At 38.7% G+C, this 24866-nt stretch overlaps 1 protein-coding gene, 1 long non-coding RNA gene and 1 pseudogene across 10 annotated transcripts in view; 1 reads left to right on the top strand and 2 right to left on the bottom strand.

Annotated features, from left to right (window-relative positions):
* The window catches only part of LOC105476069 (uncharacterized), a 41721-nt gene extending 29268 nt beyond the window's left edge, over nucleotides 1-12453 (bottom strand). Inside the window, exons 1-2 of one of the 2 annotated variants that reach the window (XR_011606383.1) lie at nucleotides 12409-12453; nucleotides 9045-9226 (exon numbers count right to left, since the gene is read on the bottom strand). This is a non-coding gene — a long non-coding RNA (uncharacterized lncRNA). Of the gene's footprint in view, nucleotides 1-9044; nucleotides 9227-12321; nucleotides 12353-12408 lie in introns of those variants that run through there. The other variant, XR_983836.2, reaches the window with a different exon arrangement.
* On the bottom strand, nucleotides 412-6448 carry LOC105476068 (ubiquitin-conjugating enzyme E2 variant 1 pseudogene; annotated as a pseudogene).
* A 154-nt stretch (nucleotides 12454-12607) lies between the features above and the next one.
* Nucleotides 12608-24866, top strand: part of LOC105476071 (vacuolar protein sorting 13 homolog B) — an 859286-nt gene continuing 847027 nt past the window's right edge. For 4 of the 8 annotated variants that reach the window (XM_011731702.3, XM_011731699.3, XM_024791014.2 and 1 more), the window contains exons 1-2: nucleotides 12701-12798; nucleotides 13221-13396. In XM_011731702.3, coding sequence (XP_011730004.2) covers nucleotides 13250-13396 — 147 coding nt within the window. In that variant the 5' untranslated portion in view covers nucleotides 12701-12798; nucleotides 13221-13249. Of the gene's footprint in view, nucleotides 12799-12906; nucleotides 12928-13220; nucleotides 13397-24866 lie in introns of those variants that run through there. The other 4 variants (XM_011731700.3, XM_011731704.3, XR_003016738.2 and 1 more) reach the window with 4 other exon arrangements.

Raw genomic sequence — 24866 nt, 5'->3', positions numbered from 1 at the left:
TGGCTTTTGGATTTACTGTTGACTTACATTTACAATTCTTATTTTTACTACACACAACTTCTATTGAATACATCATCTCACTGTGCAGTCTTCCTTTCTATCAATAACTGATGACAGTGATTTCTGTGATGTGTTCTTAATGTTCTTGATAATTTTGACTAGTTGTTACTGATATGAGCAGGGAGTTCTCCAATTCAAGCAGTCAATAACTGACACTAAACTAACAAAGTTCAAAGAACATTTGAAGTGTGTCAGATATTATTCACCTATTTTTTTCTATGTAATATCCTGTTAAGTTAAAATGCCTTGAGAAAAGTTTACCTTAGTAGATTAAGGAAATAGATACTTAAAAATATAATGTATAAACATTTCTTTTATTTTACCATTTTGAAAAAAATTACACTAAAAGCAAAGGAAATAGCATGGAAGTGATGTAAGAGCAAGTAATATGAAAAGTTTGCAAATCTAACAAAACAAGTTACCAAAACCCCTTTTGATGACAAACAGATTTCCTTAAATTTTGATGTTACCATGAGAATATTAAGAAAACTTTAAAAGTGTTCATACTTTGGAAGACATTCAATGAAATTAGTCTGGTAAAAAATCTAGTAAAAATAGTATTTTAGATGCAGAAGTATATAGAAAAAACACAAGCAAATCAGTGCAGAAATAGGACCATGGATTCATAGAATTTTAGAGATTAAAGAGAAAGTGAGGAAAATTGAATGAAGTATGAAATTTAATGAGTAATAATGGATTGATATTTGTTCATTGATCATTACAAATGTACCACTCAGGTATGATGTTAATAATAGAGGAACTAAGCAGATTCCTAGGCTGTTTCTGCATTGGTAAAATTCATGTACATATGAAGTACTTAATGAATGGTATCATTCTTAAGGTATTATAACTTGTGGTGATGTCAGTAATCATCTACTACATGACAACTTCTAGAGATTCATAGGATTGTGATATTTGTTATGCTAAGGCCTCCTGAACAAAAATGGCACTTTATTTAGAAGGTGCATCAGTGTATTAGTTATTTGTGTTAAGAATTACCTCAAGGCCAGGTGCGGTGGCTCACGCCTATAATCCCAGCAATTTGGGAGGCCAAGGCAGGTGGATCACCTGAGCTCAGGAGTTCGAGACCAGCCTGGCCAACATGGTAAAACCCCATCTCTACTAAAAATACAAAAATTAGCTGGGCATGGTGGTGGGGACCTGTAATCCCAGCTACTCAGGAGGCTGAGGCAGGAAAATTGCTTGAACCCGGGAGCCAGAGGTTGCAGTGAGCCGAGATCACGCCATTGCACTCCAGCCTGGGTGAGAAGAGTGAAACTCCATCTCAAAAAAAAAAAAAAAAAAGAAAAAAAAAATTACCTCAAAATCTGGTAGATTAAAGCACTAAATATTATCTCACAATTTCTGCTGTGGTTCAGGAATTTAGGAGCAGCTTACCTGGGGGTTCTGGCTCAGGGTCCCTCACGAGTTTGCAGTCAAGATGTCATCCTGAACTAGAGTTATTTTATTTTTTTACACAATGAATTACTTTTATTTCAGTATGCATCCACATTTCAGCATTTAGTGGCTCTGAACAGAAACTGGAAAGACACAGCAATTTGCCAGGAGGTCAAGCCCGCCAATTTCAGGGATCTGCTGTGCACACTGGGTTCTTTCTTAATCCCTGCTGAGGATCTTGAGAAGCAGCAGCAGCACCAAAACCAAGGCATGCACTAGATTCAAGGTTCTTTCTGTTCCAGTTGTCAGATTCCAAACTAGACCTCAATGGATTGCAAGGATGACCAAATGAAAGCCCTGTTTAAAACTTCTTCAGTTTTTAAAAGCAAAAGCAGTTACAGGAAAGTAAAACAATTCAGAGGGATCACGTGTGCTTACAGGTGTCTTCTTGTGGTCTTTCTCCAATTTCAACCACCAAGGACTCCGAGAGCTGGCAGGTCTGAGTAACCCTGGTGACTTTCCTTTTCACCTTACCAAAACCTGAGCTAAAAACAATGCATCAGCTGATGACAGCAGAGGATGGCAGGGCTGAGGACCCAATATTCATTTCCCAGGCTGGTGGAGAGTGAGTAAGTACGGTTCCAAAACTAATCAAGGGAGGTTAGAGACTTTCTACCCTTACCTGATGGCTTCTGGCCAAAGCAAGGAAGTGTCATGGAAAGTACTGAGTGGTGATGGTGCAAAAAGGAACTTGAGGAGGAGGGAAGAAAAAGCAGCATCCCTCTATAAAGGTGGGGGAGAGAAGATACGGGGAAAGCCCTGAATTCCTTACCAAAGGCCAATCTCAGAGGGGAGCGGAGGGGTTACAATCTATGCTTCTGCCAAAGGCAGGAGTGGAGAAGTGTGGGGAAAGGATGATGGATTGGAAGGGGCATCATTTAAGACTTAAAGAAACCAGGGGTGCAGGCGAAGCACCCCACACACCCAGCAGTAGTCCCACAGGCTGCAACCTGAAACCTTCACATCCACTTTAACAAGCCAAGCTAGAGGGCTGTTGTTGCAGGGAAGTGGGAGGTGGGAGGGTAAGGGGAGAAGGCAGAGACCCCCAGGCCATGTAATCAGCAAGGTGATTGTGTGATGTTTCTTTTCACAGTTGAGTTACATGTGCCTCACCAGTTCTGATGGGAATCAATTAGAATTTCTTGATTCCAGAAATTCAACTATGTGCACAGTGGTTACACTTGATAGGATGATTTGTTATAGCACAATTTATATATTTCAAATGGACAAAAAATTAGTATCATTTACAGTATCTTAAGATAAATTTCCTTTGAATGGGAGCTTCCTTTCCAGTACTTTGAGGTCTACACGATGTATCTAGAAAATTTACTACTGTGGAAAATGAAGACTGCTTAAATCGAATCGGGGGGAAGCGGAGGGGCCTGTGGTTTTTCTTTTTGATTAATTGCTGTAACACTGTCCTTCAGGCGGCTGAGGGAGTTTCATATTTTCTTTAGACATCATTAGGCGCTGAAGCTCTTGCAGGACAACTTTGATGCTATATGAATTCTGCCATTTTGCTAGCACTTATATGGCTTTTGGGTCCACCACTCCATTAGAACTATTAACGCCATGTATATTAATTTTTGTTACAAATCTTACAAAGGGGGTGCTAGTGAGTATTTAGGTCCACATTCTATTTTAAGGCTGAATATTTGGTTTTCATAAATTGTTCTTGGAGGCCCAATTATCATCCCTGTCCATCTTGTAAGTGTCCTGTCTTCATCATTTTCTAGACCTCAGCTAACTGTGCCATCTCCTACTCCTTTCTGGCCTTCTTCGAGTTCTTCCAACAGTCGGAAATTGTGAGGGACTTTTACTCCTGAGCCCATGGTGGCTGCCATCTTGCGTTGCTGACACTTGAAGGCCAGCCCCGAACTACAGTCATCTTAAGGCTGACTGTCCTCAGATAGCCCAAGTTCTTGGGCTTCCTGTTGGCAGGAGGACTGAGTTTTTGCCATATGGACATTGCATAGTGCAGCTTGAGTATCCTTATGACATGGCAGCTGGCTTTTCCCAGAGCAAATAATCTAAGTCAAAGAACCAGGAGAAAGCCACAAAGCCTTTTATGTTCTAATTTTGGAAGTCACACACGGTCACTTCTGCCACATTGTATTTGTTAGAAGTAAGCCAATAAATATAATCCATACTCAAAGGGAGGAGAATTAGGCTCCACTTTTTGAAAGGGGTACAATTAAATAATTTGTGGACATATTTTAAAATCACTGCAATCAATAAGGAAATTCATGTAGAAAAAGACTTTAAAGATGTTTCTGATGTTGCTAACTTAGGAAAGAAAAGTATTCACCCTTTGTTACCATAACCAGGCAGGTGGACCTAGATTTCCTATAACATTTCCTTACACCAAATTTATTCCCCCAGTTTTCTTCTTAAAATATGACTGCTATAACAAATTACTGTAAACTGGGTGGCTTAAACAACAGAAGTTTATTCTTTCACAGTGCTGGAGGTCAGAAGAAAATCAAGGTGTCAGCAGGGCTATACTCTCTCTAGAGGTTCTAGAGGAGAATGTTTTTGCCTCTTCCAGTTTCTAGTGATTCTTGGCATCCTTGACTGTTAATGGTGTCATTCCAGTCTGTGTTGTCATGGTGGCATTGCTTCCTCCTATCTGTGTTATCTTTCTTTGCCTTATTCTTGTAAAGACACTTGTCACTGGATTTAGAGCTCACCTGGACAATCTAGGATAACGCTCCTCTTAATTTTTTTTTGTTTTTGAGATGGAGTCTCGCTCTGTTGCCCTGGCTGGAGTGCAGTGGCACTATTTTGGCTCACTGCAACCTCCGCCTCCTGGGTTCAAGCTACCTCAACCTCCCAAGTCGCTGGGATTACAGGTGCAGGCCACCATGCCTGGCTAATTTCTGTATATTTAGTAGAGATGGGCTTTCACCATGTTGCCCAGGCTGGTCTTGAACTCCTGACCTCAGGTGATTTGCCCGCCTCTACCTCCCAAAATGCTGGGATCACAGGCGTGAGCCACCATGCTGGCTCTTAAAATTCTTAACTACATATTTTGCCTTATAAGGTAATATTTGGTCTGTTACTATATACGGCAATAGTAATGGGTTCTGGGGATTAGGCCATGTCTTTTTGGTCACCATTTAGTCTACCACACCTAGTATCTCTATTAATTTGCATGGCAAAATTGAAGAACAAAAAGATCTCTATTGGCCAGTTGTGGTGGCTCATGCCTCCTAGTACCTTAGGAGGCCAAGGCTGGAGAATCACTTGAAGCCAGGAGTTCAAGACCAACCTGGGCAATATAGTGAGACCCCACTTCATATATACATATACACACACACACACACACTTAAAATTAGCCAGGTGTGGTGATGCACACCTATAGTCCTAATTACTCAGGAGGCTGAGGCTCAGGAGGATCACTTGAGCCCAGGAATTTGAGTTTACAGTTAGCTATATGATTGTACCACCACACCCTAGTCTGGATGGCAGAGTCAGACCCTGTCTTGGAAAAAAAAAAGAAGATACTTAACCCTAAAGTTTGACCACAACTTTAAAAAACATATTTATTTATTTATTTTATATGGAGTCTTGCTCTGTCACCCAAGCTGGAATGCAGCAGCATGATCTTGGCTCACTGCAACCTCCACTTCCTAGGTTGAAGCGATTCTCCTGCCTCAACCTCCCAAGCAGCTGGGACTACAGGCATGTGCCACCACGCCTGGCTAATTTTTTTGTATTTTCAGTAGAGATGGGGTTTCACCATGTTGGTCAGGCTGGTCTCGAACTCCTGGCCTCAAATGATCTGCCCACCTTGGTCTCCCTGAGTGCTGGAATTACAGACATGAGCCACCATGCCTGGCTGTATTTATTTTGAGACAGGGTCTCACTGTGTTACACAGGCTGGAGTGCAGTGGTGCGATCTCAGCTCACTACAGCCATGACCTTCCAGGCTCAAGCAATCCTCCCACTTCAGCCTCCCAAGCAGCTGGAACTACAAGCATGCATCACCATGCCCAGCTAATTTTTTGTTTATTTTTTGTAGAGATGGTCTTACTGTCTTGCCCAGGCCAGTCTTGAACTCCTCAGCTCGAATGTTCTTCCTGCTTGGCCTCCTCAAGTGTTGGGAATGATTACTGGCATAGGCCACTGTGCTGGGCCTCTTATTTTTATTTTACCTTATTTATTTTTTTAAGAGACAGAGTCTTGCTCTGTCACCCTGTTTAGAAAGCAGTGGCACAATCATAGCTCACTGCAGCCTTGATCTTCTGGCCTTAAGTGATCCTCTCGCCTCAGTCTCCCAAGTAGCTACGACTACAGGTGTACACCATCATACCTGGACAATTAAAAAAATAAAATACACATTTTCTTTTAAAGAGATGGGGTCTCACTATGTCGCCCAGGCTGATCTCCAACTCCTGGTCTCAAGTGATCCTCCTGCCTTGGCCTCCCAATGTGCCGAGATTACAGGTGTGAGCCAGTGCACCCAGCAATGTTCCTTTAAAATTTGCTTTAAATAATTAAGATAATAAAATACCTGTAAATTCCTTTTTGGAAAAAGTGAGATGATTTTTTCAAAGTGTGATATAAGATTGAGAAATATTATTTCAGTTAATTTTAATAATCAAGTATTTTGAAAAAATAAAAAACATGAATAACACCCATGTACTCAACACCTATCAAATATTAACATTTTTCCTTTTATAAAATAAGGAAAACATTACAGATATAGTTGAAGACCCAGTATTCCCTTCCCATTTTATTTTCCATGTCTTCCTCTTCAGAGATAATAATATCCTGAATTTGGTATTTACCTTTATCATAAAAGTTTTAAAAATTATTCCTTTATATAGATGTAGGTATCACAATACATAGCATTTCTTGAATGCCATATACATGTATATGTAGGTATATATATACACACACACATACTACATAATATGTAGTATATGTAGGTATATATATATACACACACATATAATATGTAGTATATGTAGGTATATATATATACACACACATACTACATAATATGCTATACTCGCTATTTCTTCAGATTTATTCATGTTGATAAATATATAACTGTTCAGTGTTTTTTTTTTTTTTCAAACTGTAGGTTTCAAATCATTAGTAGCACAGAAAATCAATATAGCAAGTCATGAACTGCTTTAGAAAAAAATAGAACAGAAAATAGAATGATGTATCATAAGTACTCAATTTAATGCCTATATACATATATGTATGTGATGTATATATATGCATATATGTATTGAGTCATGGTATGAAATATATTTCTCACTGTAGGTAAAATATTTGGAAGTCATACATTCATTTTCACTACTATATAATATTCTATTGTATGAATATGACAGTTAACTACTGTCCTACTGACATTTAAGTTGTTTCCACTGTTTTACTTATACAAGTTGAGCATCCTAATCCCCAAATCAAAAATGCTCCAAAATCTGAACGTTTTTGAGTGCCTGCATGACCCTCAGAGGAAATGTTCTTTGGAGGATTTTAGATTTTTGGATTAGGGATGCTAAAGTGGTAAGTATAATGCAAATATTCCAAAATCTGAAAATATTTGAAATCTGAAACACTTCTGGTCCCAAGCATTTTGGATAAAGAATACCCAATTGGTACAAACAAGGCTGCAAAATAGTGTTAAACATATCTCCTTGTGCGCATAGGCAAGTTTCTTTTTTTTTGAGACAGAGTCTTGCTCTGTCACCCAGGTTGGAGTGCACTGATGTGATCTCCACTCACTGCAACCTCCGCCTCCTGGGTTCAAGCAATTCTCCTGCCTCAGCTTCCCAAGTAGCTGGACTACAGGCGTGCCCCACCACACCTGGCTAATTTATATATATATTTTAGTAGACATGGAGTTTCACTGTATGTTGGCCAGGCTGGTCTCGAACTTCTGACTTCAGGTGATCCGCCTGCCTGGGCCTCCCAAAGTGCTGCGATTACAGGTGTGAGCCACTGTGCCTGGCCCGCAAGTTTCTATAATACTTACAAGTAGAATTGTTGGGTCATAGGGCATATGCAGCTTCAACTCTGCTAGATATTGCTTAATTCCTCTCCACTGTGTTGTTCTTAGTAACAGTGTACTAGGTTCCTATCATACCACTCATTAACATTATACATTAAAAATACTGTCAATCTGATAGGTATGGAATAGGTCATTATTGTTTTAAATTGAATTCCCGATTAGTGAAGCTGAACATGTTTTTTGTGATTATTATACTTTTGGGTTTCCTCTTCTATGAATTGATCAGTTTTCTATTGGATTTGTTCATTAATTTGTAGTTTATTATAAAATGAGTTCTTTTTCTCTGTTGAATAATGAACATTTCATCATCTTTATCCAGCTTGTGGCTTGTATTTTGACATGTTCTTTGATGAACAAGCTTTTTAAATTTTAATGTATAAACTTACTAAGCTTTTCCTTGAAAGTTTGTCCTTTTTATATCTTTGTGCCTTACCTTACTTAAGAAATCCTTCCTCTCTGAGGCATAACAATTTTTGTCCTATAATTTCTCTAAAAATTAAAAAAACATATTGAATTTTTAATCCATTTTGAGTTTATATTTGTGTTTTTTGTGAACAGAGGTAGATTTACTCTACCATCACTTGTATAAGCTCTTTCCAAGGCTCTGGGAGAAGCCCAAGTAATGTTCACATGGGTTGTGTTTTTATAAAATTTTCAAAAGTAATTTATTTTGGAATTTCCTTAGGAATCCCCAAATTATAAGTTTTTGGCCTCATAAAACTTGGACTTCTTTCCTACATCTGAGATAGGAATCTAATTTTAATCTTTCTCCATACGGGTAGTAATTGTTCCTAGTATCAATTATTGAAATATGCACTCTTTGCCATTGATTTGTAATGCTGCTCTGTCATATATAAAGATGCCATGTTTGAAGGGGTTACTTTTTGGGCTCTTTATTCAGTTATATTGGTATGTTTGTCTATCCCTCAGATTTGTTTTGATGTAGTAGAGATTTCTAGGACTCTTTCTGTCTTCCAAAAGGGTCTTAAACTAGGTCATTCCATTGATGATTTATTTTAGTGAAAATTACAGTTTTCTGATTTTGCTTGAAAGGCTTAGGTCAGTGGGAAAAAAATACATTGTTATCTGTAACTGGTAACTCCTCTCTTAAACCTTGCCTGATTTTCTCACATAGTTCTAAATGATTTTTTACAGTGTCCCACAGCACTTTTTACATAATCCAGTTAATCATATGATATTTTAATAGGTCATTTATATCTGTGATTCCAATGAAACTGAGCTCCTTCAATGTGGGCATGCCCAAGTGACTGGTATGGTGTATAACACATAGTGGGCATTCAAAGAATGTCTGAGTTAATGAGTAAATTCAGAATATTAAACTAACATACATAAATAACTTGAGCCAATCATGATTATTAGTTTCTTGCCAACTGGACTTATGAACTATACTGTGCCTAATTTTCAGTGAGATAATATCTACGTGACTTGGATATTTGTTTACACTTAACTCTGAGGGTATATTAAGAATGTTTACCTGCTGTAACTCTTTAGGAAGCCAGTCAGAAGCGTACTGTACAGCTGCTTAATGTGTATGACTTTAAATCCGGAAAACTTTGTTGTTCTATTGATTGTAGTAATTAATGGTTTTTCTTTTTTCCTTCTCAAAAGGGGAGAAGTAAAGTCAGAAGACTTTGGTTGATTACAATTTTAACGTTTCTGAAATAACAAAGTTGAATTAAGGTCAGCTTATGTCTAGTATATGAATTGTTTAAAATAATACTTCCTGCTGAGACAGATAACCCTCCAAATCTCAGTAAGTTTAACAGTAGTTTATTTCTCAATTGTGGAAAATCCTAATGGATGTCACTTATCAGCAGTTGTTTCTCTAGGCAATGACTCATAGATTCAATCTCCTAGTTTTTGTCCTTAACCTCTCCTTGGACCTTGGAGTCCTCTGCACATTTTTATCCTGCTTGGTGATGGAGAAAGACTAAGGCTGTCATGTGGGAGGCTTTTATGAGCCAGGCCTGTGCCTACATCACTTCTATCCACATTCAGGTGGTCAGAACTCAGTTACTTGACAACACCTGGCTGTTAGACAGCCTGAATAATAATTTAGCTCTGTGTACACAAGGAAAAGGTAAGCAGATTTCCTGAATAATTGTTAAAGTAAATCACTGTCATAACCTATTAGGTACCACATAATATGCGAGGTGTTAGGGATACAGGTCCCTGTAATTGAAGATCCCATATATATACCACACATAATAGAAAACTAAACAAAAAAACAAGCCTTTCTCTACCTTTTTCAATCTTTTAATCTTGCAGCTAGAAAATGTAAGCAGGGAGATGGAAATAAATAAGAAAATTAAAAACAGAAATGAAGAAACAATGGTTAATAACCTGAAGTGGAAAACACTATGCTTAGATGGGTTTGCTGGTGAGTAATACCAAACATTTAAGGAAGAAATTATACCAATTCTCTATAATCTCTTCCAGAAAACAGAAGCAAAGGAATACTTCCTAACTTCTTCATGAGCCCATCCTTACTATAATACCAAAATCAGATAAAGACATTATAAGAAAACCAAACCAATATTTCTCATGAACATAGATGCAAAAATCTTCAACAAAATACCAGCAGATTAAATCCAACAATGTATAAGAGGAAGTACAAGCCTTGACCAAGTGGGACTTGTCCCAAGTATGCAAGGCCGGTTAAATATTCAACAATCAATTATTGTGATCAATCACATTAACAGGCTAATGAAGAAAAATCACATGTTCATATCAATAGATGCAGAAAAAGCATTTGACAAAATCTAACACCTATGTTATGACAACTCTCAGCAAGCTTTAGTTTGCTAAAGAACATCTACAAAAACCCTACAGCTAACAACATACTTAATGGTGAGGAACTTGAAGGTTTCCTGTTAAGATCAAGAACAAGGCCTGTCTCTACAGAACCAACCTGCCTCAAAGTCTTGAGAACACTTAAACAATATTTGTGGGGGGAAGAAAAATCTTACAATACAAAGACATAATAGATTTGGAAAAGACTTGCCATTTGACATTTTAAAAAATGAGCAATGAAACTATTAGTGAAAAGGAATTAAATTTATCTTAACTGCTTATGGTAAAGGGCACAGTGGGATACAGGTTGAAAACTACAAATTTTTTGAAACTTAAACCAAAACACAGTGCCCAGATAATTTTCCCAAGCCAGTAATTTGTCCATTTTTTGTTGGTTCCAGGAGAAAAATGGCATATGAGAACAAAAAATGTTTAGCATTCCATATGTCATTTGTTCAAATATCTTAGCCACATTTCTACTCCTATATTTGGCCAATTTATCTTAATATAGTGTTTTTATTTAATAGATCACCATAAGAGAAAACTAGGCCCTTTTTCTCTAGAAAAATGACAAGACGTGGAGCTACTGTTGTAGACTGCTGAGAGGTTCTATACAATTAGTGGAACCATTTTCTTTATGTTAAAACCTCTAAGTCATGGCTTTGACCTGTGTTTCAGATGAAGCAGATAACTAAAAAAGAAATTAATTCATTTGTATAATTTGGCAAGTTTTGATAATACTCAAATATTTGAGTTATTAAGGCGTTCTTGTGAAGGAACAGCGTTCTTGTGAAGGAATTGGCAATTAGCTGCTGCCTCTTTTGGGGAAACGTATTTCCTTATTTTCAATAACAAAATAAATCTAAACACCTTGGCATCCTCAGGCCTCTTTTCTGTTGCAGTTACTGAAGCTCTTTCAAGAAATGGTAATTTTGAATTCCAGGAAAGAGCTTTAGGCATGGGTGGTTATTTAATAACTTTTTAAAAAAAGTCTAGTTTCTCTTTTTTGTTTTGTTTTTCGACAGTCTCACTCTGTCGCCCAGGCTGGAGTGCAGTGGTGTGATCACGGCTCACTGCAGCTTCCACCTCTGGGGCTCAAGTGATCCTCCCACCTCCGCCTCCTTAGTAGCAGGGACTACAGTACAGGCACCGTGCTCAGCTTATTTTTGTATTACTAATATTTTTGTAGAGACGGGTTTTTTCCATGTTGGCCAGACTGGTCTCAAGCAATTTGGAGGCCTTGGCCTCCCAAAGTGCTGGGATTACAGGTGTGCATCACCGCGCCTGACCAGGAGTCTAGTTTCAAAATGCAGTGGTAGGGGTTTTTTCAGCGCTAACCAAAAATAAGACAAGCTGGGCAAAACTTGGGCAGCATGTCCTATGCGATTCCTTTAAGCCCAGTATATATTTTCCGAGTTAATGTTTGAGTTTCTTGACTTTGTTAGCTTGCAAGCTATTATACGGAAAGGCAGTATTTTATACACTCATTACAGCCTAATAAAACCAACACCGACCCTTACAACTCTGAATTCATTACTTATCAGTTATATTCACTTTGTCTCTAGAACTCTCAATTCCGTCTTCATTTTGGTTATTGCCGCAGCTTCCCTAAATCTCACGTCAGACTGCAATCCTATGGTTCCCCGCAATATTTTGACCATCCCTCCCCCGCCCCTCATCAGCAAACTAGGGAGTACTTCACCATTGCTTTGTGAAAGTAACAATGCGAGAGCTTGTCTATACGTTTGGCCAAAACGCGTCCTCCAACAGTGTACGTCCTAATCCCTTCATTTATCTTCCCACATCCACCCTCCTTCCAGCAAATAAACCTCGGAACTCAGTTGAAATCTGTCACTTACTTAGCTCCTCCTACCAGCGGCCTATTGCTTCTGCCCTCCCCAGTGAACCCAACCTAGTTCCTCTTCCCAGTCCTCCCATTTCTCAAGAAAGACAACCACCTCTGTTTTTTTCAGGGCTTTAAGTGCTAGGTGTGGTTTCTTCCTCCGCAACCAGCGACCCTCCGTGCCTCCCCACCCAGGACGGACCTCCACCTCGGGAACCGCCGACCGCGCAGCGGCCCCAGGACCCGCAGCCACCCTCTCCCCGGAGCACTACTTCCGGATCTCGGGTGTTTCCCCTTTACGGTTCCCTCCACCCGCTCAGACACCTCCTAGATCTTTATACTAACTAGCAGGGTCGCAGCTGGGACCCTGGCTAGCCGAACGCAACGGTTCTTCTCCACGAAGACGCGCAGAGTAGCTTCTCCAGCCTGAGAAATCCGGTCCGGCTGCGTAGAGTGGCGGCCGTGGAGGGACACTTTGTTTTGAACACCAAGTAGGGCACACCCGGAAGTGGCGCGGTACAGGAGCAGCGCTGCCGCCGGGGGTGGGTGCCAGGGACCTGGAGGTGGAGGGGACGCGGCGATACTCTGGCGTGTGAGCGGAGAGTGGAGTGCTGGGGAGCGGGAGCGGGAGCGGGAGCGGGAGGGGGGGCCTTCTAGCTTTCGTTCTGTGGTGGCAGATCCGGCTGGGTTCCGGGAAGCGAGGGCCTCGCGGAGTGACTGGGTTGGTGAAGGGCTACTGCGGCCGAAGGGGAGTCCGCCTCACTTCATTCTTCCACTCTGAGGGACCCTCTCTCTTCTGGTCACTACATCTTCCTCCCTTACTTCGCTTGGCAAGGGGTGTTGTACTTGTGAGGAAGTCGCAGCTGGAGCTGGGAGTCCTCTTGAGTTTTCTCTGCTTCTAAGAGGAGGCGAACGGCCGCCTTGGTGGAGACTTACTGCTTTTGGCCTGAGATAACTAACGCTCTTTCCTTCACTATACGGCCGACTTACAACGTTTCTGTCTACTCCTTTCAGCTTCCGACTTTGACTCCTTACCTTAAAAGATGCTGGAGTCATACGTAACTCCAATTTTAATGAGCTATGTGAATCGCTACATCAAGAACTTAAAGCCGTCGGATCTACAGCTTTCGCTATGGGGTGGAGACGTCGTACTTAGCAAGCTCGAGTTAAAGTTGGATGTGCTGGAACAGGTAAGCTATGTAGCTGTCATGAACTGGAAACAGTTTTCTACTTGTTTAGACGGTAATCTGTTGTATCCTACGCCTTGACTTTGTGCTATAAAAACGAAACTTTTCTACTGATGTATTTTGAACTACCCTGAAACAAGGGGGGCTTATTTTACATTATTTTCTTTTTTTTTGAGATGGCGTCTTGCTCTGTCGCCCAGACTGGAGTGCAGCCGCGTGATCTCGGCTCTCTGCAACCTCCACCTCTGGGGCTCAGGCAGTTCTCCTGCCGTAGCCTCCCTAAGAGCTGGGATTACATGTGCGCACCACCACGCCTGGCTAATTTTTGTATTTCTAGTAGAGACGGGGTTTCACCATGTTGGCCAGGCTGGTCTCGAACTCCTGACCTCAGGTGATCCGCCTGCCTCGGTCTCCCAAAGTGCTGGGATTATAGGCGTGAGCCACTACGCCCGACCTGCATTATTTTTAAAAATAGTTTGTTCCCAGGTGACGGTATATTAGAATGGGATTACTTAAAGTTGCCTTGACAGAAAGACGATTTCATTGTTCATGTCAGAATTGTTCTATTTAGTCAATTTTCAAGCATTATGAATGCGCTAATTTATGTTGTCAAAATTCTGTATAAGCCTGGAAAATATTACATTCTCATTCTCCTTTTTGGGCAGTGGAAGGGTTTGAAGGCCTTCAGGAAGTGTGGCTGGCTGGTGGGGGTTGAGGAAAAAAAGATTAAAAAAAAAAAAAAAAGCAGGTTCAGATCATGAGGAAAGATGACATTTCCCACAGCATCCTCAGAGTGTTGAGTAGATACATTGAGAATGGCAGTAAAATTGGAAACTTCTTTATTAATCGTTTTAGTTTCTTTTAACATGAGATTGGTCTGATGCAAAAGAACTCTTAACTTCAAAGATCACATATTCATTAATTCACTTATTACATTTATTAGTAACATATGCCAAGAAATTCTGTTAGGCTTGAGGATCTGTGCAAGCTCAGAAGAATCAGAGACCAAATGATTTTTAGGAGATAAGGGAAGACTTAATCTGACAGTGATAGTTATTGATAATTTTTAGGTATAGTCCACAGCCTCTTTTATTACTCTTTTATTAAGTCAGTCTAGACTTAACACCAAGAAATAATACTCCTGGCTGCTGCTTTTTCCTGTTTCCAAGGTTAGTTGAGTGGCTTAGTATTTTCATTTTCTTTTTTTTTTTTTGATGAGCACAAATCCCAAGTATAACAGCTGAGTTTTTTTTTTTTTTTGAGACAGAGTCTCGCTCTGTCGCACAGACTGGAGTGCAGTGGCGCCATCTCGGCTCACTGCAAGCTCCATCTCCCGGGTTCACGCCATTCTCCTGCCTCAGCCTCCTGAGTATAGCTGGGACTATAGGCGCCCGCCACCACGCCCTGCTAATTTTTTGTATTTTTAGTAGAGACAGGGTTTCACTGTGTTAGCCAGGATGGTGTCGATCTCCTGACCTCATGATCCGCCTACCTCAACCTCCCAAAGTGCTGGGATTACAGGCGTGAGCCACCAAGCCCGGCCAACAGCTCAATTTTAAAATGTTTTACACCTGTGCAACTACTGTCCAATAAAAAAATAGAATGTTTCCAGCACCCCAAAAGGTTCACCTGTTTTACTTTAGTAAGTACTCCGGGCTGGGCGCAGTGGCTCATGCCTGCATTCCCAGCACTTTGGAAGGCCAAAGCGGGCAGATCATGAGGTCAGGAGTTCGAGACCAGCCTGGCCAACATGGCGAAACCATGTCTCTACTAAAAATACAAAAAATTAGCTGGGCGTGGTGGCATGCGCCTGTAATCCCAGCTACTCGGGAGACTGAGGCAGGAGAATTGCTTCAATCCGGAAGGGGAAGGTTGCAGTGAGCCAAGATCACGCCACTGGGCTCCAGCCTGGGCGACAAAGTGAGACTCCATCTAGGGTAGGGGGACGTACTCCCCATTCCTAAAAGAGGTGACTGGTAATCTGACTTCTGTCAACACAGATAAGTTTTACCTGGTTTTGAACCTCAAAAAAATTGGAATCACTTGTGTTTGGCTTTTTTCTTTCAACCTTTCTAAGATTAACCCCTGTTGTTAGAAGAGTTTGTTTTTCGTATTGTCAGTACTATTCCATTGCATAGAGATTCCACAATTTACTTACACATTCTCCTTTTGATGGACACTTGGTTTTTTAATATTTGTGGCTGGTGAAGAAAGCTTCCATGAACATTCCAGTACATCTGTCTTGTTAAGATAAGTATTAATATCTCTTAGGCATATACCTAGAAGGTAGGGCCTGTGTTTAGCCTGTGTTTTCATTTCATATTGCCAGATAGTCTTCCAAAGTGGTTATATCAATTCCAGTCTCACCAACAACTTATGAGCATTCCAGGTATTTCACATTTTTGCTACTACTTGGTATGTTTGTTATTTTCATGTTAGCCTTTCCAGTGGGTGTGTAGTGATATCTCATTGTAATTTTAACTTCTATTTTCCTCGTGACTAATGATGTTTTTATATTCTTATTGGCCATTTAGCTATCTTTTTTTTTTTGTGAAGTCTTAAGTCTTTTTTCCTTTTGTAAAGATTGAATTTTCTGTCTTATTGATGTATAGGAAATCTTTTTTTTTTTTGAGACAGAGTCTCACTCTGTCGCCCAGGCTGGAGTGCAGTGGCGTGATCTAGGCTCACTGCAAGCTCCACCTCCCGGGTTCACGCCATTCTCCTGCCTCAGCCTCCCGAATAACTGGGACTACAGGCACCCACTACCATGCCCAGCTAATTTTTTGTATTTTTAGTAGTGATGGGGTTTCACCATGTTAGCCAGGATGTTTTCGATCCTTTGACCTTGTGATCCGCCTGCCTCGGCCTCCCAAAGTGCTGGGATTACAGGTGTGAGCCACCATGCCCGGCCAGGAATTCTTTATATATTTTGGAAATGAGTCCTTTGCCGGATAGATGTTTTGCAGTATTTACTTTCAGTTTGTGGCTTGTATCTTTACTCATAAAGGTGTCTTGATGAATAAAAGTTAATAATCTTACTGAAGTCCAGTTTATCAATCTTTTCCCTTGTGGTTAGGGTTTTTCTTGTCTTGTTTAAGAAATCTGTGCTTAAACCAACAATATATATTCTTTTATATTTCTTTTAGGAGCTTTATTAAATTCCATGATTCATCTCAAATTTGTTTTTCTGCATATGTGTAATAGAGGTAAAGATTAATTTATTTCCATTGATAGTTGATCTATACCATTTGTTGAACTCTTCTTTCCTTACTCAGTTACAGTAAGCCTTTACTGTAAATCAGGTTGCCATGTGTGTGTGGATTTGATTCTGAACTCTTTATTCTATTGAGTGGTCTGTTTGTCTATTCTTGTGTCACTCCATATGGTTAGTGTAGCTTTTATAATAAGACTTGGTATCTCAGTGTAATTAGTACAACTTTGTTCTTTTCTCCTTCAAGATTTTCGTAACTATTTTAGGTCCTTTGTATTTCCACATATATTTTATTTTATTTATTTGTTTTTTTGAGACAGAGTCTCGCTTTGTAGCCCAGGCCAGAGTGCAGTAGTGCGATCTCGGCTCACTGCAACCTCCACCTCCCTGTGGAGCAGTTCTCCTGCTGCAGCCTCCCTAGTAGCTGGGATTACAGGTGTGCACCACCACGCCTGGCTAAGTTTTGTATTTTTAGTAGAGATGGGGTTTCACCAGGTTGGCCAGGATGGTGTCAATCTCCTGAGCTCAGGTGATCCACCCGCCTTGGCCTCTCAAAGTGCTGGGATTACAGGCATGAGCCACCATGCCCAGCCTATCATATACATTTTAATTTCAACTTGTAACTTTTATAATTAATTTCTAAAAAGGAAAGCTGTTAGTGTTTTTGCTGAGATTACATTGAATCTATAGATCAATTTTGGATGAATTAACATATTGAGTTGACATAGTTTTGAGTTTTTCAATTCATGTACAGAGCATTGCTTTCCATAGTTTTAGGCCTTTAATTTCTCTCAGCAATGTTTTGAACTTTTTAGAGAAATTTTGCATGTATTTAATTAAATTTTACCTCTTTTTATTGATGGTTAAGTAGCATTTTAAAAACCTGTTTTCTGGCTAAGTGTGTGGTGGCTTTTACTTGTAATCAATCACAGCACTTTGGGAGGCCAAGGTGGGTGGATCACTTGAGGTCAGGAGTTTGAGATCAGCCTGGCCGATATGGCAAAACCTCGTCTCTACTAAAATTACAAAAATTAGCCAGGTGTGGTGGCTGATGCATGTAATCCCAGCTACTTGGGACACTGAGGCACGAGAATCACTTGAACTGGGAAGGTGGAGGTTGCAGTGAGCCGAGATCGCGCCACTGGACTCCAGCCTGGGCGACAGAGTGAGACTCTGTCTCAAAAAGCAAACACAAAAAAACCTCTATTTTTAAATAATTTGTTACCAGTACAGAGAAATAAAATTGATTTTAGTATGTTGACCTATCCAGTGACCCAACTTGTCTAACAGTTTTTGGTAGGTTCTTTTGGATTGTCCATGTTCAATCATGTCATCTGCAAATAATGACAGTTTTACATCTTTCTATCCAATACTTGTATCTTTTATTTCGTTTTATTTCATTAATGCACAGGGCTAGGACCTTTTATATAATGTGGAGTAGAGGTCATAAGAATAGACATCCTTTTTTGTTTCCAATTTCAGTGGGAAAGTATTCAGTGTTTTACTATTAAGTATGTTGTTAGCTATAAATGACCTTTATTGAGTTGAGATTTTCTTGTATTACTACTTTTCCAATGAGTTTTAAAAATCGTAAATGAATGCTGAATTTTATCAAATATTACATTTAATGAGTTGATACATGATTTTTCTCTTTTGTTTTATTAATGTGGTAAATTACATTGTTTTCAAATCTTAATCTTGCATTCCTGGAATAAACCTGATTATATATTATCTTTTTTACATATTGTTGGGTTCAATTTGTTAAATTTTGATTGATTTTGTTGTGTATTTGCTTATAAGCGATACTAGCCTGTGATTTTCCATTCTTGGAATGTTGTTTCCTGGTTTTGAATGTCATATATATATGTGTGTGTGTGTATATATGTATATATAGGACTTATTGATTTATTTGTGAGGTATTCCCTCTTTTTATAATCTCTGACAGTTTAAGATCAATGTTAGTAGTTTTTTTAAAATTGTGATAGAATATATATAATACAATCTTTATCATCTTAACTTTTTTTTTTTTTTTGAGACAAAGTTTCACTCTTGTTGCCCAGGCTGGAGTGTAATGGTGCGATCTTGGCTCACTGCAACCTCTGCTTCCTGGGTTCAAACAATTTTCCTGCCTCAGCCTCCCAAGTAGCTGGGATTACAGGCACCCACTGCAATGCCTGGCTAATTTTTTGTATTTTTAGTAGAGATTGGGTTTTACCATGTTGGCTGGGCTGGTCTCAAACTCCTGACCTCAGGTGATCCACCCACCTTGGCCTCCCAAAGTGCTGGGATTACAGGCATGAGATCATGCCTGGCCCATTTTAACCATTTTTAAATGTACAGTTCTGTGATATTACTTATGTTTACATTGTTGTGCAACCATCACTGCTACTTATCTCTAGAATATTTTCGTCTTCCCAAACTGAAATTTGGGAAGTACCCATTAGACACTAACTCCCTATTTTCCCCTCTTCCCAGCCCCTTGCAACCACTATTCTACTTTATGACTGTATGAATTTGACTATTTTAAGTACCTCATATAAGTGGACTCATTCAATGTTCTTTTGTTATTGGCGTATTTCACTTAGCACAATGTCTAAAAAAGCTTATTCATGTTGTAGCATATGCCACTATGTCCTTTGTTTTTAAGTCTAAATAATCTATTAGATGTACATGCCACATTTTGTTCATTCATTTATTCACTGATAGTTGGGTTGCTTTCATCTTTTGGCTATAATGCTGATATGAAGGTAGGTGTACAAATATACCTGAGACTGTGCTTTTAATTTATTTGGGTATACACCCAGAAATGGAATTGCCAGATCATATGATAATTCTGCGTTTAATTTTTTGAGGAATTACCATACTGTTTTCCACAGTGATTGTGTTGTTTTACATTCCTACCAGCAATGTGCAAAGGTTCGAAGTGCTCCATGTCCTCACTAACACTTGTTGTCTTACTTTTTTTTTTTTTTTAATATAGCTAACCTAATGGGTATGAAATGATATCTCAGTGTGGTTTTAATTTGCATTTCTCTGATGATTAGTGATGTTGAGCCTCTTTTCTCATGTACTTATTAGCTATGTTTGTCTTCTTTGGAGAAATGCCTATTTGAGTCCTTTGCCCAATTTTGAATTGGGTTCTTTGTTTTTTGTTGTTGTTGAGTTATAGGAGTTCTGTATGTATTGTGGATATCAATCCCTTATCAGATACATGATTTGCAGATATTTTCTCACATGCTGTCAGTGGCATCTTACTCTATAATAGCATCCTTTGATACACCAAAGTTTTTAATTTTGATGAAGTCCAACTTAGCTATTTTTCTCATTCATTGTCTGGATTTTTGCTGTCATACCCAATCATTGTCAAATCTAATGTCATGAAGCTTTTATCCTGTGTTTTCTTCTAATTTTTTTGCTCTTACATAGTATAAGGTAGTGTTGCAACCTCTCTTTCTCTTTTTAAATTGTGGATATTCAGTTTTCCCAACACCATTTGTTGGTATCTGTACTTTCACACTAAATGGTCTTGACACCCTTCTCAAAAATCATTTGACCATAGATGTGAGGGTTTATTTCTGGGCTCTCAATACTATTCCATTGATTTATATGTCTGCCCTTATGACACTATCACACTGTTTGCATTATTGTAGCATTGTAGTGAGTTTCAGAATCAGGAAGTGTGAGATTACCAACTTCTCAGTTTTTTAAGGAAAAATTAAACATGAAGTCATCTGGGTTATGATGTAAAGTTATAAACTGCTGATTTAATTTAAGACGTGTAGGATCATTTAGACTTTTATTTCTGCTGTTGTCAGTTTTGGTGAATTGTATCTTTCAAGGAATTTCCCTATTTTTTGAAAATTCGGGATCAGCAAACTGTGTCCTGGGCCTGCTTTTGTAAATACAGTTTTATTGAAACATAGCTACTCATTTTATTGGCTGTGGCTGCTTTTGCCCTAAAACAGCAGAATTAAGTAGCTAGGACAGAGCCTGCGTGGCTTGCAAAAGCCTAAAGTATTTACTGTCTCCATCTGTACTGAAAAAGTTTGCTGCCCTGCTCTAAATTGTTATATGTAAGGAATAAAGTTGGGTTTTTTGTTGTTTACTTTTTATTTTTTAATTTTTATTTTTTGAGACAAAGTCTCAACTCTGTTGCACAGGCTGGAGTGCAATGGCAGATCACAGCTCTGTGCAGTCTTGACCTGTCAGGCTCAAGCTGTCTTCCCACCTCTGCCTCCTCTGAGTGCCAGTGCCACCATTTCCGAATGATTTGTATATTTTTTGTAGAGACAAGGTCTCGCGATGTTTCCCAGGCTGGTCTCAAACTCCTGGGCTCAAATGACCTTCCAACCTCAGCCTCCCAAAGTGTTGGGATTACAGACGTGAGCGCCTTATGCCCAGGCTGGTGTTTATTATAAAGCTGCCTGACTTAAAAAAATTTATCTGTAGGATCTGCAGTGATATCTTCTTTTCATGCCTGATGCTGGTAATTTGTATTTTTTCCATCAATATTGCTAGGGTCTTACTAATTTTATTAATATTTTCAAAGAACTAATTTTTGTTTTCGTTGATTCTTTTTTGAATTGTACTTTTGTTCTTATTTTTATAATTTCTTTCACTTTTTTTGGATTTCATTTACTTTTCTTTTTTCTAGTTTCCTGAGTTGGAAACTTAAGTCATTGCTTTTTTTTCAGTCTTTTTCTACTGAAATACATATATGTAATGCTGTAATTTTTTTCTCTAACCATATATTTAGCAGTATCACGTGGGATTTCATGTTGTTTTTTCATTAAGTTAAAAAAATTTTATAATTTCCATTTTGATTTCTTTGATTATTGGGTTATCATTTGGCTTACTTAGAAATATATTGCTTAATTTCCAAACATTTAGGAATTTATTAATTATCTTTCTGTTACTGATTTCTATTTAATTCCACTGTGGTCAGCAGCACATTGTCTGTACGATTTTGCTTATTAAAATGTATAAATTAATATATAGTCTGTTTCTGTATAAGTGTTTAATGTGCAATTGATAAAAAGTGCATATTCTGCACTTGTTGCTGTAGCGTTCTGTAAATATCACTTACCAGAAATTGGTCATTAGAGTTCTTCAAATCTTGTAAATCCATATGACTTTTCGTTGTTTGCTTATTCTGTCAGCTACTAGATGTTGAGGTGTGTCTGCAGATATAGCCATAGCTGGAAGTGTAACCTCCAGTTATGATTGTGGATTTGTCTATTTCTCATTTTTAGTTTTGTCGGTTTTCACTTTATATATCTTAAAGTTATGTTATTAAGTGTATACATATTTAGTATCGTGACATCTCATTGTTTAATATACTTGAAACAAATCATTCTGAGAAGTGTCCCTCTTTTTTTATTTTTCTTTTTGTTATTGTGGTCCCTCTTTTTCCTTGTTTTGGGTTGGGTTTGATTTTGTTTTTCTACTCTCAAGGTGGACATTTAGGTTATTGATTTGAGATCTCTTTCTCTCTTTCTTCTTTTCTTTTTCTTTCTGGACAAGGCCCAGGCTAGAGTGCAGTGTTGATCATTGCTCACTGCAGCTTCGACCACATGGGCTCAGGTGATTCTCTTACCTCAGCCTGGAAAGTAGCTAGGACCACATACCTGTACTATCACGCCTGGCTACTTAAAAAAAAAAAATTATTTGTAGAGGCAAGGTCTTGTATGTTGCCCAGGCTGGCTTTTTTCCTGTTGCAGACATTTACAGCTGTGCATTTCTTTAGCTGCATCCCATAAATTTTGGTATATTGTGTTTTCATTTTTACCCAGATCAATTATTTTCTGACTTCTCTTGATATGAATATGTATTTTTGCAGTTGCTGTAGTTGTTGGATGGAGTCGTTAGAGATGTATAGATGTCAGGTATAACTGGTTGATAATGTTGTTCAAACCTTCTCTGTCCTTGTTCACTTTCTATCCAGTTATTCTGTCCACTATTGTAAGTGAGATATCGTAGTCTCTGCTGTTATTGTTGAATTATCTATTTGTTCTTTCAGTTTTCTTAGTTTTTGCTATATATAGTATTTCAAGGGTTTGTTGCTATGTTCATCAATGGTTTATATCTTCTGCATGAAGGGACTCTTTTATCCTTATAAAATGTCGCATTTTGTTTTTAGTAACTTAAAAAAAAATAAGTCTCTTTTGTCTGATATTAGTATAATTGTTACAGCTTTCTGCTGTTACTATTTGCATATCTTTTTCTTTTCAACTCATTTATGTTTTTGAATCTAAAATGTGTTTGTTTTAAAGAGCATATAGTTATATCTTGTTACGTTTTAAAATTCAGCCTGATAATCTTTGCCTTTTAAAAATTGACATAATAATTATATATGTTTATAGGGCACAGAGTGATACTTTGATACATGTATATAATGTGTAATGACCAAATCAAGGTAGTTAGCATATTCATCACCTCAGACGTATATCATTTCTTCATGTTGGGAACATTCAAAATCCTCTCTTCTAGCTATTTGAAAATCTACAGTAAATTATTGTTAACTGTAGTCACTCTACAGTGCTATAGAACACTAGAACTTATTCCTCTCATCCAACTGTAATTTTTTTTTGTAGTTCTTTTTTGATTTTTGATTTTAATTTTAGTGTGTACTTGGTAGGTCTATATATTTATGGTGTACATGAGATGTTTTAATACAGGCATGCAATGTTTAATAATCACATCATGTAAAATGGGGTATCCATTCCCTCAAGCATTCTTGGTGTTACAGACAACCTAATTATACTCTTTTACTTATTTAAAAATGTATAATTAAATTATTAATGACTATAGTCACCCTGTTGTGCTATCAAATACTAGGTCTTACTAATTCTATTGTTTTGGTACCCACTAACCATCTCTCCTCCTTGCGCCTTCCACGGGCTCTACCCTTCCCAGCCTCTGGTCCAGCTATAATTTTGTATCTGTTAATAAACATCTTCATACTCCCCATTTTTTCTTTACCTTCCTAGTATCTAGTAACCACTGTTATACTCTCTACTTCTATGATATCAACTTTTTCATCCCTGTGTATGAGTGAGAATATGCAATATTTGTCTTTCTGTGCTTGACTTATTTCACATAACATAATGACTTTCATTTTCATTCATGTTGCTGCAAAGGACAAGTTTTTTTTTTTTTTTTTTTTGCATAATAGTATTCCATTGTGCATACACACCACATTTTCTTTTCTTTCTTTTTTTTTTTTTTCCGAGACAGAGTCTTCCTCTGTTGCTCAGGGTGGAGTGCAGTGGTGCAATCTCGGCTCACTGCAACCTCTGCCTCCTGGGTTCAAGCGATTCTTCTGCCTCAGCCTCCCAAGTAGCTGGGACTACAGGTGCACGCCACCACACCCGACTAATTTTTGTATTTTTAGTAGAGATGGGGTTTCACCATATTGGCCAGGCGGGTCTCGAATGCCAGACCTCATGATCTGCCTGCCTCTGCCTCCCAAAGTGCTGGGATTAGAGGTGTGAGCTAGTACACCCGTCCTATACCACATTTTCTTTATCCATCATTCCTTTGTAGATTGATAGTTAGGTTGATTCCATATCTTTGCTATTGGGTATAGAGCTGCAATAAACATGGGAGTACAAAGTATCTCTTTATCATACTAATTTTATTTGTATGTACACCCAGTAGTGGGATTGCTGGATTATATTTAGTTCTATTTTCAGCTTTTTAAGGAACTTTTATGGTGTTTTTCGTAATGGCTACTAATGTACATTCCCACCAAGTATGTGTTTTCTTTTCTTTATATCCTCACGAGTATTTTGTTTGTTTGTTTGGGTAATAGCTATTCTAACTGATATGATACTTTATGGTGGTTTTTATTTACATTTTCCCTATGATTAGTGATGTTGAACATTTTTCATATACCTGTTGGCCATTTATATGTCACCTTTTGAGAAATGTCTACTCAGAGCAATTGCCCAATTTTTTTTTTTTTTTTTTTTTTTGAGATGGAGTCTCGCTCTGTCCGCCCAGGCTGGAGTGCAGTGACTGGATCTCAGCTCCCTGCAAGCTCCGCCTCTCGGGTTCACGCCATTCTCCTGCCTCAGCCTCCCGAGTAGCTGGGACTACAGGCGCCCGCCACCACGCCCGGCTAGTTTTTTGTATTTTTTAGTAGAGACGGGGTTTCACCGTATTAGCCAGGATGGTCTCGATCTCCTGACCTCGTGATCCGCCCATTTCAGCCTCCCAAAGTGCTGGGATTACAGGCTTGAGCCACCACGCCCGGCCGCA

This window comes from Macaca nemestrina, chromosome 8 (genome assembly GCF_043159975.1).
Source record: "Macaca nemestrina isolate mMacNem1 chromosome 8, mMacNem.hap1, whole genome shotgun sequence".
NCBI lineage: Eukaryota > Metazoa > Chordata > Mammalia > Primates > Cercopithecidae > Macaca > Macaca nemestrina.
The sequence above is the reverse complement of the archived record's forward strand: the minus strand, read 5'-3'. Positions and strand labels throughout refer to the sequence as shown.